Source organism: Cryptomeria japonica, chromosome 7 (genome assembly GCF_030272615.1).
Source record: "Cryptomeria japonica chromosome 7, Sugi_1.0, whole genome shotgun sequence".
Lineage (NCBI taxonomy): Eukaryota > Viridiplantae > Streptophyta > Pinopsida > Cupressales > Cupressaceae > Cryptomeria > Cryptomeria japonica.
The window spans coordinates 652,316,819-652,334,133 of record NC_081411.1 but is presented as its reverse complement, the minus strand read 5'-3'; the positions used below and the strand labels follow the sequence as shown (position 1 = coordinate 652,334,133).

Sequence of the window (17,315 nt, the reverse complement as noted above, 5' to 3'; positions counted from 1 at the left end):
AGATGACTTAATAGATCACTGATTGAAAGAGCTTCTAGTAATAACTGTTTAAATGTCTTTATATCAATGTTTTGGATGAATACTCTATGATCCATCATCAGGTAGAGGAAAAAATGGATCATGAAGTGTGAATCAAAAAAATTTAACAAATATTACCAGAAGCTCTATCAATCACTTATATGGACTATGGAAATATCATGACTTTCAGAAATAGATTACTTTCCATTCCTAAATTATTTTCTTCTCTTACTAGGCCTGACCTCTCTTTCCTTAGTTCCTGCAATCCATCTCTAAATGCCCTCTCTTGATCATTCCAACCAAACTTTTCCCTCATTCGGCCACCCATAACTCTCTAACAAGAGGACAATGGGGTTATGGTACAAATTTTCTAGTAACCATGTGTGCCTTGCCTCAGGACAGAGGCACACAACGGATAGACAAGAACAAGCAATCGATAAAGATCACACCTCACATTGCTTTTTATTAAATGCACCCAGACCAGGGATTACAATCGCAACTTGACTATTGTAAATGCGTGTTCCTAAAGAAATTAATTTGGAGTGGGTAAACACAATGCTAGCAGCTCAACAATGGTATATGAGGATAGGTAACTACAGAGGTTGGCTTCAAGAATCTGTGTTTTCTAAATGGGTGAGATCATAAAAAAATAGTACTAATTGGCGCAGCTGTACAATTTAGCTCTTCGCACACCTCCCAACACATTTGCTTTGAAGATATATGGTTGAACGGAAGCTTTTCAAATAGTTCTGAGGATGCATTACTCAACTTTAACCTTATCCAAGGAATGTGAAAAAGATTAGTTTGTAATGTCCCTTTTTGAAATAGGATTTAATAATAAATAATAATAAAATTAAAATATATAGAATAAAAATAAAATGTAATATGATTAAATTTAATGAATGGCCAAAAAGCATGAAATGAAGAGTTGTGACTCCCTCAAACATAATATATAAGGAGCACAAGAGTTCATTTGAAAGGAGATATGAAGGAAGAAAGAATGGAGCATGTGAACCAAGTAAGGATTAATGAGAGAAGAAAGGAATGGGAAGGAAATAAGGAAGTGACTCTTTCAAAGGGCAGAAATGATGAAGGGTTGTACTCTTTTAAAGGTTGGTAATTGTAAAAGGTTGTTACTCTTGTAAAGGGCAGACATGATGAAGAGGAGTAGCTTCTCCCTCACATTGGAAGATATAAAAGGGAGAAGGTTTCATTTGAGGAGGACATGCAAGCGAGATCCATTTGGAAAACAATTTATTATTCTCAGAATGCAGCAATGGAGAGTGGTGACTCAATTCGTATGAAAGGTGGTGACCCTTTCACGAATAAAGTATAAAGGAGAAAGCATTCCAAGCATTCAAGGATCACTTATCAATCATCACTCGTCACTCTATGAGCTCAACATTCATTCAATCATCATTCACCAATATACCAAATTCAATCATCAATCAATCATCAATTGGGAATAAAGGAATCAAGCAAACAAACCCACAATTAATTCTTCCATCAATTCAGTCAGTATAATATCAATCATTCGAACATCATTCAAGCATCCATCATCCAAACATCAACTATTCATGTATCAACCATTCTATCATCAAATTATTCAAATATCAATCATTAAAGCATCAATTCATTTTAAGTATAATTTAAGCATCCACTCATCAATCCTTCAAGAAATGATGATAAAGAGAAATCAAGCAATCAGCGATACTCTAGAAAACTCCTTGAGAAATCAAATTTGAATTTAAGGAAGTGTCTCCCAAATAGGAAGGAGAGGCAGCATTCCAAGTTCATGAGAGCTTGTGGGCTGGGAATCCGAATGGACTAAAAATCCCTTCCATGCTCCTACGCTTGATCGAGGACAGCCAGCCTCCAAGGTGGACAGAGGGATGGAATGGAATAGAAATCCTTCCATGCCTCACAATACAAGGACGACCATCCTTGAGATTGTTGTTTGCGAACATTTCCAATGAATTCCTAATATGGTTGATTATAAGGAATATGCTATGATGTATTGATCATAATATTAATGATGCTATGACTTATTAATCTGAGTTTTATTGATCTTTGACAAGACAGTTTGAAGGAGAGTTATTGCAGAAAATCAAGATAAGTTCTATATTCTGAATTATTCTTAGAATTTTAAGTTGATTATTATGATGAAATGTCTTCAACTCTCATCTTAAGTTGGAATTGTTGTTTTAGGGAAAAAAACAGAAATATTCCACGAAGGGACATTACATAGTTTGGCACTAGCTATCCATCAGGTAGAAAAAGTGCCCACCCCAGGTAGTCAACAAGCTTTCTATATATTTTCCCATGTGTTCATAATGAATAGACTTATTTAGGTGGCCCCACCTTTTCATGGGAAAAAATGTATGTCTAACTCTATCTCTATATATGCTCCTATACACTCATCATGCTTGAATAAATGTAGAGAAGAATATATAGGTGATTCAGGAGTAGAACTCTTATTAGTATTGGTAAGAGTACCGCAATTGGCAAGCCCTAACTAACTAACTATGGGATCATTGATTCAATGTATCAAATAAAGCCTGGGATAGGCTGCTGCTTCGAAGCTAACTTTGTTTACTCCATCTTGAATTGTTCTTCTACCATATGAAGTAATTGCTATAATTCCACGAAATTTCCTTGACAAGGGGATGCAGGCGCAGGTTTTGAGGACGGGGAACTATTGTGACCATTTCACACATCGCCCCATTGCAAATGGGGACCCCTGCTTTTTTGCTTTCTAGGGTTTGTTTTCTAGGTCTTTTAGGGTTTTGTCTGTTAGCCTTTGCATTTTGAGTGTCGCCAAGGGGATCACCTGGATAGCAGGTCCTGCTTGAGTGATGTCCTGATCCTAAAATTTGGCTAAGTCTGGAATGTCCTGATCCTGAAATTTGACTAAGTCTGGAAAACTGAAAATCCTCCAAAAACTAGATTTTGCAATATAGCTCCTGGAGGTTTGAAACCACTCTCAAACATCCTGAAAGTATATATGGAATACACTTATACTTAAATGTTATATTCCATAAAATTATCCTGACAGAGAGTCTAAAAATGTCAAATTTCGCTCCTGACCCTTCCAGAGGGTCCAAAGCGAATTTCGCTCTTGACCCTTCCAAAGGGTCCAAAGCGAAAATCTCCATAAGGCATTCTAGTTTGACCCAAGCTTAGAACCAACTCGTTCCCAGGCATCTTTGAGGGCAAAACACTTGTTTGGATGGAAAAATGTGATAATGAAGTCAGGATTTTGGCCAAGATTAGGAATTTCGCTCCTGACCCTTCCAAAGGGTCCAGAGCGAAATTCATCATAAACTTCATTTGCCATCTTGTTTGAGCTTGAAACCTTGTTCCTGGCTTTGAAAATGATCTAACCTTGCCCTCTGAAATGGTTTGAAACTAAAAAATTGAGCAATTTGGCCTAGAATGAAGATTTCGCTCTTGACCCTCTCAGGAGGTCCAGAGCGAAAATCTTATTTGAGCTTATTTGTCACTAATTTTGGCTAAATTTTTATGTGCAAGGTCTCCTGGAAGGAAGATTGGATGTCACTTGATGCATTTGGAGGTTTGAAAGCATGAAAATGGTGAATTTTGGGCAACAAAGGTAAATTCGCTCTTGACCCTTGTTGAAGGCCCAGGGCAAAATTTTGAATTTCCCTTATTTTGCAGTGAAAAAAGATCAAGTTTTGAACATGAGTGAAATAAAGGCATCTCCCTTTACCCACCTGAGAAAGTTTCAACTTGAAAAGATAAAGGACTCTGTTGAAAACCTAAATTTTGCTCCTGACCCTTGCTGAGGGTCCAGGGCGAAAATTTTATGGGGGATGTTTTTGCTTAGTTTTGGAATGTCAAAGAGGTTTTAAGGTGAAAAATGAAACATTTTGAGTCTAGATTGCAAAATTCGCTCCTGACCCTCTCAAGAGGTCCAAAGCGAAATTCTCAAAAACACCTTTTTCTTGCAAGGTCAAAATGATTTTTATGGTTGGAGTGGATGAGAAAAGGTATGTTTTATCCTGTGAAGATAATTTGGATAATCAACAAGAAGCAACCAAGCTAGATAAGCAAAATCACTCTTGACCCTTGCTGAGGGTCCAGGGCGAAAATCCTAAAATCTCCCATTTTGCCTTGCAAAACGAAATCAAACTTGGATTGGGAGAAAGAAGAAAGATATTTCCTGGCATTGTGAGGTGGATTGAAGTTGGAATGATCAAGAATTTGCTCAAAAACTCAAAATCGCTCTTGACCCTTGCTAAGGGCCTAGGGCGAAAATTGCAAAGTCAACCTATTTCTCTTGAGTTTTTGCTAAGGCAAGGATGCACTAGGGTAAAAATGGCCTTCAAAAACATGACGAATAAAGATTTGCTTCCAAAACTTGATGATTCTAAGCCAGGGAAGAAAAATCGCTCCTGACCCTTGCTGAGGGCCCAAGGCGAAAATTTGAAAAACTCTTATTACCTTGCAGAAACAAAGCAAATTTGGATGAGATGAATGAAAGGGATCATTGCCTAACCTTGTGAGGTGGATTGGAGCTAAAATGATGGAGGAGTAAGCCCAAATTTGAAATCGCTCCTGACCCTTGCTGAGGGTCCAGGGCGAAAAAACCCTAAATGCACTTATCTTCCAAAATTCAAGTGAAATCAAACCCAAACTCCAGTAAAAGATGCCATTTAGAATGCCTAGGTGAAGTTTTGGACTTGCAAAAATGGGATATTCAAGGCCTAAATTGAAAAATCGCTCCTGACCCTTGCTAAGGGTCCAGGGCGAAGTTATTGGCATTCTTCATTGATACCTTAGTCAAGCGTTGATATTCCTCAAATTCCCCAAAATTGCTAACTTCAAAGCCTTTGGAAAGATTAAATCAAATTCGCATTAAATTAAAGGCATTTTAATTTAATAAATTAATTTTTGACCTTGAAATAATCAAAAGGGACATCTTGGAGGCATCTAAAATTAATTTTTGAATTAAAATTTGTTAATGAGCGCTCAAGGCATTATTTTGCCTTTATTTGGCAAGTCGGCCCACCTTTTTTAAAGGTTTTTTTTTTTTTTTACCTCTTTATTAGCAAGTCGGCCTTGGGGAAACAAGAGGTGAGCGCTCTATATAAGAGAGGGGTGTTGTAGCAAATGCAAATCATTCATTCATCCTTCTAAGTGCGAAATTGAGGAGCAATTTGAAGAGCGAATCCTAGCTGAGTTGGAGGCGAATTTCTTGATAAGTTGGAGGATAATTTCCAGAGTTTGCTAAGTGTTTGGAGGCTAGTGGAAAGTGAGGCTCTTTTGAAGGCTAATGGAGGCGTAATTCATCCAAAGGAAGACCACAATTCAACCCTTGTCCAGCAAAATCCGGTCTTCTTTCATCATTTTCCAAGGTTTTATAGTTAAGCATTCAAGGAGGAGGTATGAAGAATCATTTTTTTTTGAAGTTCTTATTCAAGACTTATTGTGATTTCATAGCTATTTTGTAAAATCTAAGTCTTGAAGATCCAATTTCCATTCATAATTAATTTGAAAATGTATAATTCTTGATTTATCATGACTTTTTTCAAATTAATATTTTAAGTTATACCCTTGAAAGGTCTTAAATTTCATGCTTTAAGGTTTGATGCTCAAAGACTAACTTTAATATTTTGTGTAGGCATCAAATGGCGGCCCCGGAGTCGGAAGATTTATTACTTGGCAGACTCTCATCAAAGAAAATCAAGCCAGATCAAGGACGGTCTCCTCCAAGAAGATCAAGCAAGGATAAGGACGACCTCCCCAGTCTAGCATCGACAAGGACGGCCTTCTTCGGTCAAGCATCATCAGGAATAACCTCTTCCAGTCCAACATCATTAAGGGCGACCTTCTCCATCTATCCTCCAGTCCAGCATTTGAAGGAAGGCATCACCAAATTGACATCAACCAAGTGTTAGATAAGGTGGCATCCTAGTCATCACTCCTCTAGTCGGATTGGTCCACCTCAGCATGTCTAGATTCAATGTACCTGACTCATTAAAGGTGGCACAAACTTCGATGTACCTACCCCAGCTATCCATTGGTCGAATTTTTCAGAGAAGACATGTGTCCAATTAATACAATTATTTCATTGGTCAGCATTAAGTTTGTTGTAACAAACCCTAATTAGGGTTTTCATTGTTGAATCTTGGCCATTGATCTCGAATTGATCTTAGCCATTGAATTGTATTAAGGGCACTATATAAGCCTCGACTCTTCATTTTGTAAAGGCGAATAGAGAGTAGTTAGAAGGTGAATAGTTAGCTAATAGTAGATAGTCAGTTGATAGAATAGCAATTAGAGTAGAATAGAAAGAGAAGGCAAAGATTGTTGCCAATATGTTGTTGTAAAGGACTTGTAAAACTTCATTGAAGAAATGGTGAAATTTATGGGTCGATTCAACAAATTGCATGGTCTCTATACTTCTCATATTTGATTTCATGTTATTAGATGAGTGGAAGAAATGTGTTTGATTGATGGTGAAATTCGTATATCCATACTACTAGCAGTTTGTTGATTGCAAACTTGCCTTGTGTAGTCAACTGGAATCATTAAGCTTAAGATTAACTTCAATTGTTGCTTCTTCATTGATATGCATCAGCCTGATGGTGTCTATGCCTGTAGTGATGATCTGAACATCATAAAGTTTTCCTTCGAAGATCGTACTAACCTTGTGGAGATGGTCCTGGGATGTCAAAACAAGACTTAGTTAGAATTTCATCAAAGATCATTCATTGCTCCTACATTCTTAGTGTCAGAATTAGATCCTTTCCTCGAACTCGTCCTTTTTCCTTTTTTTTTCAAATCTAAGCCAGTAAAATCTTGTGTTCCAGCAATATTCAAAGCAAATCAGACATTTAGGTCGACAAGTGTAAGTCCCCTTGTGATTCCAGCAAATCATATCATACCACAAAGAGCTTATCCACACGTAGAGATCCTACAACGAAGAACCTTGAAGTCATCCCGATTGATCCTTTTCGCGACATCTTCAACATTCGGGGGCTTTATTCAAGAGAGGATAAGGTACCTTTAGGTATTTTATTCCGTGTTTGGTCGTGTACAAAATACACGTCAACAGGAACAAAGGGCCTAAGATTGGGGATGGAAGGGGGATGACGGGAATGGGTTGGCAGCACTGCAAGACATTTAGTACTTGAAAAAATTATTATAAAAAGACGTATAAGAATTACAAATGCAATTTTGGCAAACTAGTAAATCTTAGAAACTACTAAACTTCAAATTGAGCATTGACAATTTAACATTGAACAATGAAAATCTCGAAATTTGAAATTTATATTATATTCAAGATTTCATAATAATGATTACAGTGAGTACAATGATGATTACAAATGTTAAAAATAACAAAATTGAGTAATCTGAGGCCTCTAATCGTCCCCAAAATAAAAAGCTTCTCCATACTAATACCAACCAGCGCTATTTGTCTAGCATCCTCATCAATTTGTATTGGCTCTGCTAGCTCTACATACCCACCATGATGTTGGACTCTCCTGGTACAAAAAATGTTGCGGTAAATGAGGATTTGAGGGTGTTTTATAGGGTTTGTGGGGTTTAGGTGGGGCCCTTAGGCCATTAGAGTTTGGCCTTGGGTGTAGGGGTCAAATCATTTTTTGAGTTTTTAAAAAAATGCTTTTTTGGCCATATGACTATAGGAGACTCTGAGGTGTCTATGAGATGGTCAAGAAATTCCTAGGGGTCCCCCAGACGTCTAGAGGACATCCCAGTGTCCCCGAATGTCCCAATGACATCTTTGAGGCGACGAAGGTGGTGGTGGGGTAGTAGGGGAACATTTTCCCTAGGTTCCCACATCCTAGAGATGTCCCCATCCCAAAAACACAAGGTTTTGTTTTTTGGGGAGGGGATGCATCCCCATGGAACATTGGTAATTACTAAGAAGCAAAATATATATCTCAAAAATGATGCAAGTTTCTACACAGGTATGACTCGGTGCATTTATTCACTTGAAACTAGCAATTGGCTCCAAAAAAAATTTATAACAAGTTTTTTTCATATGCGTGCAAATATTCATTATAAGGATGAAGAAGAAAAGGACCGTATATCAGAAGGAGCAAAAAAGAGCATGTCCCAACTTGTATGAGCCAAGATGGAGCAAGTGGAGAAAAATAAGACTTTCAACTGTAGATAGGAAAAGGGAAAATCAAAGTTGATGAAAATAGAGATCTCGGCAACTCCAATCACATTCAAAATCCAACCTCTTCTTTACAAGAGGAGAGATGGCCATTTATCTCGATCTTGCATTAGTGATCATTCTCTGAGGAATGGATATGCCAATTTGTGAATGAGACATTATACTGATTGAGGCGTAAGTGTAAACAGATCATTAAATTGGAAATGAAAAAACTTTTAACATTTGCACATTGTAGAATACCCCTATCCTTGTGTATTTTCATAACTGTTGTGACGTTTTCACACATTGCCCCATGTAATATCCCAAGAATTTTTTTTTTGGTTTTTTTACAATAAGAGATGCAAGCAATCCCCACAACCCGTTAAGGTTAGAGAAATAATCCAAACTGCTGAAAGGGAACCCTTCCACCTTTTGCTCACCGAGAGCCCAGTTTGGGAGGGTGAGAGCATACGGTGTTCCGGGGATCGTTAGCAACCATAATCAAACTGAAATTTCAATGCCTGGGCGGCAAGCCAGCCCCTTCTGCTTATCCAGCAGGATAGAAACCAAACTCTTGGCGATAAACCGGCCAAGGGAAAATGACAAGAAATTGAAATTCAATCACTCTACCGCATATTTCAGCAGGAGGACATTACATTAAACTATCACTCTACCGCATATTTCAGCGGGAGGACAATTGCATTAAACTTATCACTCGACCACTTATTTAGTGGGAGGACTGAGTATATAAACTGAACTTCAAAGTAAGAAGGCGGCTAAGCCAACCTCTTCCACTTATGCAGTGGGAATTACAAAATAAGGACAGCAAGAATGATTGATCAGTACTACTGAAACAACCTTACAAAATAAGAGATGAAAGAAGGAGAGTAATGCAGATTTCTACAGCAAGAATATAATTTTCTGTTACAATCAATCTGCAAGCTGAAAGTACAAAACAGCAGCCCATGGAAACACCCAAATGCTCATAACTCCCTCATTTTTCATCCAATTTGACTCAAACCAGTCCCAAACCCACCATAATTCACTCACAACAGCAACCAATCAAAGCTACAACCCAACAACTATTTGGCACGCATCCCAATGCAAGCACAAAATCCAACGCTAGACCTAGGAAGTTCGATTTTGTCTAAAAAAATCATTGCTCAATTAAACTTGCTAAAAACTTACACAATGTATCGCCATGGCTAGGAAGGAAGGATGAGCCAGTACCCAGAATGATGGAGTCGCTTGGTTAAGAGGTGTGAGCAAAATATACTTTCAGCAGTCCCGCGACCAGCAACCAGAAAACACTCAAATCCCACATAGAACACTCCACAATTTGCAACTCATTCACCAACAGCATTGGGAATGCAAGGACACAGCTAGGTACTATCTTGCAAGTACGAAACTGAGACTTAGCTAGGAAGCCATATTTCGAAGCTTAGATTTTCAGTCGCCAAACCGACAGCATAATGATGCAATTTTCATAGATAGTGCAAATGGGAGCCCAAGTCTCATATTTATAACTTCACTCCTCAAACCCAAATGCAATTCCTCCAAATTCAACGCCTTGCATTTGCATTTCATTCCACTACATGTGGACCCAAGTGTAGCGCCACTTTTCATAAGTCAAAACTCACGCCAAAAGGGAGAGGACCCACATTAATCACTTGGCAAATAATGGAGATGCAATGTGAAATAATATTCCTCTAAAATATTTCGACATCCCATAGTACACATGAATTTTGCCAAAAACTTAAGATAAAATAGGCATTAATCCCAAATTTAATAAACCAGTAGCCAATAATCAGATTAATTAAATATTAACCTTAGGATAAGGAATTAATATTTAATTATGTCACAAATGACTCCCGTACTGATTATTATCACAAGTAGGATGAAACTAATCCCGAACGACCACAAAACTACTACAGAATCAGAACCCTGTCTACTGCCAAAAATAGAATTGTGCCACACTGCCACTTACTAAAAATAGTAAGTCAAGAACTAATGCTCAGAAAAGCATATCTTCGCTTCCAGAGGCAAAGCATGGAGAGCTCAGTAGGACAGTAACACCAGAATGGCCATTCCCTGACTTACTAAAAATAGTAAGTCCTCGTTTCATCAATGTTGGACCCTCATTCTTCATTCCACCTAGCCTACAAGTCTCAAGAATAGGCTAATGGACCACTGGAAGGTCATCAGTGAGAAGGGGACATTATAGTCCGCCCTCCCCAAAATTGCTTGTCCTCAAGCAACTGTAAGGCTGGATGCAATAAAATTTCCTCATTTTCCCACGTAGCATCCTCTGCTGGTAGATTCTTCCATTTGATCAGGTATTCCCTAATCACTCTTCTCCTCAAAGATCGTTCCCTGAATTCAAGGATAGCTTCCGGAACCAAAACCAACTCTCCCTCCTCATCAAGTGGAGGTAACTCAGCTGAAGCAACAACATTATGTCCCAGAGCCTTCTTAAGTCGAGACACATGAAATACATTATGGATCCTGCTGCTTGCTGGTAATTCCAACTCATAAGCCACTTCTCCAACCCTTCTGCTGACTCTGAAAGGCCCATATAATCGTGGCTTCAATTTCTCAACCCCACTCTTCTTGAGAGTAGACTGTCTGTAGGGCTGGAGCCTCAAATAAACCATGTCGCCCACCTCAAAGGTGCGCTCAATTCGCTGCTAATCAGCATATAACTTCTGCTGATTTTGTGCATGTTGGAGATTGTCCCTCAAAATCCTCAGAATATCTTAACTTTGCTGCATCATATCCTTTGCCTGAGGGGTTCTGCTATCACCAAATACCAAGTCTGCGAAGCTAGGAGCTTCATAACCATATAGTGCCATGAATGGTGACATCCGAATGGACATGTGATAGGAGGAATTGTAACAATATTCCCCTAGGTGAAGCCATCTTACCCATGTATTTTGCTGCTTCGAGACATAGTTTCTAAGGTAACCTTCCAACCACTTATTCACTATCTTGGTCTGCCCATCAGTTTGAGGGTGATAACTGGCATAGTTGAAAATCTCGGACTCGCCTCGGACTCGGCAAACCAAAATTTTGGACTCGGACTCGGACTTGTGAAAGACTCGCGAAAGACTCGGCAAAGACTCGGCAAAAAAAAAAAACCGTAGTTTTACAAAAAAACATAAAGAAATTAATGCATTTAGAGAACATAAGTGCCATAATTGAAACATTACACATGTCATATGATCTACAAAGTACAAACACGCAATATTTGAAATTTCATCATTCATGGCAGCATATTCAAGTTTCAACTTTCAACTCTAAAATGTATAATACTATAATGGCAGCATAAGTATATAAATGTTCACAAAATTACATATAATGATATGTCCAAGTCCAACTGCAAATGTGAAAAACAGCAATGTGAATGAACAAACCAAAGAGAAGACTACATCTTCCTCTTTGTATTTTTCCTAATATAGCTCAATTTTTCAGGCCTTGAGCTAGAAGTAGTAGCAATGGGTGTTGTGGTATCTAAATGGTGAGATGATTCTTCTTCAAAGTCATAGTCCTCATCATCATCCTCATCTTCGTCCTCATCTTCATCCAATCTTGCTCCTTCTGCATCTTGTGCTGCTCCTCTCTCTATTTCTGCAATTTCTTCTTCGGTAAGGAGGACATCATCACCATCATTTTGTTCATTCATGGTCCAATCACCATATGGATCAATTTCATCCAAGTCAATGGCCTCATGTGAAACACCCTCCACCTGTCTAACTCGAAGGCGAAGGTTGTACCGAACAAATACTAGATCATTGAGCCGCTTTTGTGACAATCTATTTCTCTTCTTTGTGTGAATGCTTTCAAAGACACTCCAATTTCGTTCACACCCAGAAGCACTGCATGGCTGAGACAAAACACGGATAGCTATCTTTTGAAGATTAGGCGTGCCGGCACCATAATTCTCCCACCATAAATCTACAAAAAACATTTAGAAATATTAGAATTGAGAAAAAAATGTAACAATCAAGTTTGTAGGTTTTTTCTTGCACTATTGAACTAAGTTACTAAATGTTTTACCTGGTTGTTGTTTTCCTCTCCTATCAATTGCTAGTTGTGATGAGAAGAGTCTCCCCTCTGCACTTTTGTAGATCTTGAACAATGGAATGAACATTTCCAAATTCAGAAATAGATACTAGATAGTCAAAGTGTCAAACTCAAATTCAATAATGAACATTTCCGAATTCATAAATAAAGATAGAGCAATTGCAAATGTCAAATCTCACCTCCAACTCATCAAGAACCTTGTCTCTCAACTCAGGATCAGGTGTCATCTTATCAATGCATGTAATAACACCTGCCATGACCTCCTCATCAGCCCTAAATGAATCAGAGAAGTAGAATTTCGGGTTCAAAAAGTAGGCGAAGGCATGTATCGGTTGGTGGAGTTGGTTTGTCCACCTACGATCAATGATGCGCCAAAAGATTTCACATTTTCTTGCATTTCCACGATAGTAATGTGAAATGGCCTCTTTGGCCCTATCCATGGCCTCATAAATGAAACCCATTGGCATGCCCTCTCCATCCACCATACGAAGAACCCTCACCAAAGGTTCTGTCACCTAAAAAAATTAAAACAAATTTTAAATTAGTACAAAATCAACCCCTAAAAAATAAAATCAGCAAATAGACAAGATTGTATAAACTTTACTTTTGTGTTTGTTACTTACCGCAGTTAACTCCTCTCCACTTTTATTGAACCCTTCATCAAAAACAATGGTCACAATCTTCTCTGCTTCAGGTTTTTTGGAGTATGCAGACCCCAACCAAGCATCTGACACAAACATCTGCTTAAGATGAGGAATGGCACTAAGAATGCTCTGCAAAGTGATGAAGTGGCTAGCAAATCGTGTCACTCCAGGTCGCACAAGGTCCTTGCCATTTGTGTGTTTTCTCATCAAAGCAAGCACCCAAGTATGGTTGTAGATGAATTTGGTGACACTTTTTGCATCTTCAACCACCTTCTTCACCCATCCAATCTTCCCAATGTCCTCTAGCACCAAGTCCAAGCAATGTGCAGCACAAGGACTCCATGTAATCGAAGGATGCCTCTGCATAAGCATTCTACCTGCAGATACATATGCAGCTGCGTTGTCCGTGATAATTTGGACAACATTCTCAACTCCAACTTCCCGAACCACACCATCCAACAGATTACACAAAGTCTCTGCATTTTTTATTTCATTTGAGGCATCAACAGACTTTATGAATACCATTGCACCATTTGAAGCCACCAAGAAGTTGAGAAGAGTCCTATTCCGTCCATCTGTCCATCCATCAGATAAAATGCTGCATCCTTTTCTCTTCCAATACCTTTTCTGATCATCAACCACACCTTCTGTATTTTTCACAGCTTTCTCTAGCAATGGCCCACTGAAGTCATGACCTGTTGGGGCCTTAAACCCCTTACCCGCCACTGTACATGCATTAACAAAACTTTCCCAATACACATTGTTTGCTGCATTGAAAGATAGATTATTGTAAAACCAAAAGTTTGAAGCTGCTATCCGTGCTTGTTCATGCTTCTCTCTATTCCATCCTGTACCTTCAAGTGAAGGTTGTGCACCTGGAACATTGCGTGGTACAAAAAAATTAGGGTTTGATCTAACAGGAGTGCCACTAGCCTCACCCTCATTGTCACCAAAAGATGAAAGTGACTGACGACCCCGACTGTGACCAATGGGACCCGAAGTGGACAATGTGGGATTCATTGCAGCTGCTATGGCTTCTCTTGTTTTTTGCCTTTCTTCCTTATGCATATCATTCTCAGCAAGAATGGCCTTCATCTCTCTAATAATTTCAGGAGTTGATTTGGGGCATGCCTCCACACCATATCCAGGTATTTGTGCAAGGTGGTATTTTAATCTATTGATTCCACCAGTCATCCATCTTGTGCATTCGGTGCAAGTGACCTCCCCCTTTTTGCTTCCTGCAATCCCATATTTCCAAGCTTTATCTCTTTGTCTTCCTGACCTTGGGGTTGCCCTTGGAGTTGAACTTGCCATTGCTGATTTAACATGAAAAAAGAAAATCAGCAGGGTTTTATGGAAAATCAACAAAAAAAATGACAATGAATCATTTGGGAAAAATAGCATTCAAAAACAAGAAAAAAAAAAGAGGAAATAACTTAGGAAAGAAAATAGAAAAAAATTTGGTAGCATATCCCCTTGTTTTTCAAGATTTTTTTCAGTTTCAAAACAATGAAATGATTCAAATGAAAAAAAAAAAGAAAGAAAAAAATCCTTACCTAGATCTCTCTTGCTGATTTTTCCTTCTTCCCTCTACTCCTCCAAACCCTTCTAACCTGCTCCAGCCAAAAAAAAACCAAAATGAAGTCAAAAAATAAAAAAAAAACGCGGTTTTAACCCTCACGGGCGCGTTTTTCTGGGCCCGCGAGTCCCTGTGAAAGACTCGCGAGTCCGAGCGAAAGACTCGCGCGAGTCTTTGCGAAAGACTCGCGAGTCTTTCACGCGAGTCCTAGGCGAGTCGACTCGCGGCGCCAAAGGACTCGCGAGTCCGTGGCGAGTCCGAGGCAAGTCGGAGAGTTTTAAAACTATGATAACTGGTGCTTGGAGTGAGCTCAATACCACACAATTTGAAAATCTCCTGCCAAAAAGCACTTAGGAACTTGTTGTCCCTATCACTCACAATGTTCTTCGGTAATCCATGTAATCTGAACACTTCCCGGAAGAACACTTTAGCAACTTGTGCTGCTATAAAAGAGCTGGTGATGGCGAAGAAATGAGCAAACTTTGTAAGTCTGTCCACCACCACATAGATACTATCCTTCCCTTGAGTCCGAGGCAGCCCTGTGATGAAATCCATGGAAATACTCTCCCATTTTTGACCGGGAATAGGCAAGGGTTGTAACAAACCAGCCAGTAGAGTGTGCTCATCTTTGTTCCTCTGACATGTATGACACTCTTTAATGTACTTCAAAACATCACTTTTAAGTCCCTTCCAAGAGAATCTCTCCTGGATCTGCCTGTATGTTTTGAAATAACCTTGGTGCCCAGCAAGGGGGATGTCATGGAAAGTCTTCAAAATCTTCTCTTTTAACTTAGATTCAGCTACTATGAAGATTCTTCCCTTGTACAGGATCAATCCCTCAACCAATTTATACCTTTCATCATGAAAAGTACCTTCTATAAAGCTGGTTGCAAACTGATTTTTGGCATAATCAGCAAGCAACAACTCTCTCCAATCAGCAGTAAGCTCGCAAAGTGAGCTTAAATGGGGTCTTCTGGATAAGGCATGCCACCACATTGTTTTTACCCTTAACATACTCAATATCGAAATCGTAGGCTTGTAGCTTACTCACCCATTTCTATTGTCTCTCATTCAGATCCTTCTGATGCATGAAGTGTTTAAGACTATTGTGATTAGTCTTAACAATGAATTTACTCCCCACCAGATACTGTCTGAATTTTGCAAGGGCATGCATTATGGCAAGCATTTCCTTGTCATAAATGGAATACAGTCTCTCAGGACCTCTCAACTTTCTGCTCTCAAAGACTATAGGATGCTTATCCTGCATGAGGACCGCACCAACACCTTTTCCAAATGCATCACACTATAGCTCAAATGGCTTGGTGAAATCAGGCAATGCTAAAATAGGGCGGGACTCATGATCCCTTTAAACTGCTCAAATGTTGTCAGTGCCTTTTCGAACCATTCAAAAGCTCCTTTCTTTGTAAGATCTGTAAGGGGCGCAGCCAACTGAGAATATCCCTTCACAAACCTCCGATAGAATCCACACAATCCCAAAAATCCCCTCAAATGTGTTATGTTTTCGAAGGTAGGCCAATCAATGATGGCTCTAATCTTTTCGGGATCTACCTTCACACCACCAGCACAGATAATGTGACCGAGGTAGAGCAACTCTTCCATCCCAAACTCACATTTGGACTCCTTGGCAAACAAGGACTCAAATTCTAATATGCCCAACACTTCATCCAACTGCTATAAATGTTCTTTCCAAGATTTGCTGAATAATAGGATGTCATCAAAAAATATCTTAACAAACTTCCTTAACTGTTCTTGGAAGATTCTGATCATGCATGATTGGAATGTAGCAGGAGCATTAGTCAAACCAAAGGGCATGACTAGGAACTCAAAATGCCCAAAGTGGCATCTGAAAGAAGTCTTCTCCACATCTGAAACTCTCATTCTAATCTGATGGTACCCCGATCTGAGGTCAATCTTGGAAAAGAACACTGCCCCATGTAGCTCGTCAATGAGCTCATCAATTCTCGGAATAGGATACCGATTCTTGATGGTTTTCTGATTCAGGGCTCTGTAATCCACACACATGCGCATGGTCCCATCCTTCTTTCTCACCAAAACAACAACCGAAGCAAAGGGGCTTTTGCTAGACCGTATGTAACCCATGTCGAGCAATTCCTGAATTGCTTTCTCAATCTCATCCTTCTGCTTCTTAGGATATCGGTAAGGAGTAGTCATGACTGGCTTAGCTCCTTCTTCAAGCTCAATAATGTGTTCGGCACCTCTTTCAGGGGGCTTGCCAAGAGGGGGATTTTCGAACACCTTGCTTCTCTTGGTTATCAAAGCTTGAATGTATTCAGGATAATTTCTATGCTCTTTTTGTGGTTTTGAAGGCATGACCATGATCTTGCTTCTATCCTTGACCATTGCTGAAATATCTGAGGAATAGTTGTCCTTATCTACCAATGGATTGGAAGGCATTATCAAACACTCTACTGCCCACTCCACCCGATGATGGCGGATCAGCCTTTCCATTCTTTTCAAGGATACAACTTTAAGTCCCCCATGCGACATTCCTCTCAAAACTACCTTCTTTCCTTCAGACATGAATTTCAGCTCCATGGTTTGTAGGTTTAGTGTGATCTCACCAAGAGATCTCAGCCATTGAATCCTGAGGACTGCATCATCAGTCCCTCCAATACTCACCACAAAGAAATAATCTCTGATTTCATGATTTCCCAACTTCAGAGACATGTTGGAAATCATTCGATTACAGGATATAATGGAGCCATTTGCTACCATGACTTTGAAGCCCTCAACTTCTTCTGCCACTAGTCCCTTTTTTGCAACAATCCTTTCATCAATGAAGTTGTGTGTTACACCTATG

At 39.3% G+C, this 17,315-nt stretch overlaps 2 protein-coding genes across 4 annotated transcripts in view; both read right to left on the bottom strand.

Moving 5' to 3' along the window:
- The window catches only part of LOC131071214 (gamma-interferon-responsive lysosomal thiol protein), a 91,084-nt gene that overhangs the window by 1,690 nt on the left and 72,079 nt on the right, over nt 1-17,315 (bottom strand). The gene's annotated exons all lie outside the window — the stretch shown is intronic.
- On the bottom strand, nt 11,281-14,652 carry LOC131856214 (uncharacterized). Of its 3 annotated transcripts, none has more exons than XM_059207654.1 (4): nt 14,451-14,652; nt 12,430-14,210; nt 12,224-12,296; nt 11,282-12,121 (listed from the first exon to the last, which is right to left on the bottom strand). In XM_059207654.1, the coding sequence occupies exon 2, from the start codon at nt 14,206-14,208 to the stop codon at nt 12,823-12,825; it is 1,386 nt and encodes a 461-aa protein (XP_059063637.1). In that variant the 5' UTR covers nt 14,209-14,210; nt 14,451-14,652; the 3' UTR covers nt 11,282-12,121; nt 12,224-12,296; nt 12,430-12,822. The 3 variants fall into 2 exon arrangements, with proteins under 3 accessions (XP_059063638.1, XP_059063637.1, XP_059063639.1); XM_059207655.1 differs by having other exon boundaries at nt 11,281-12,296.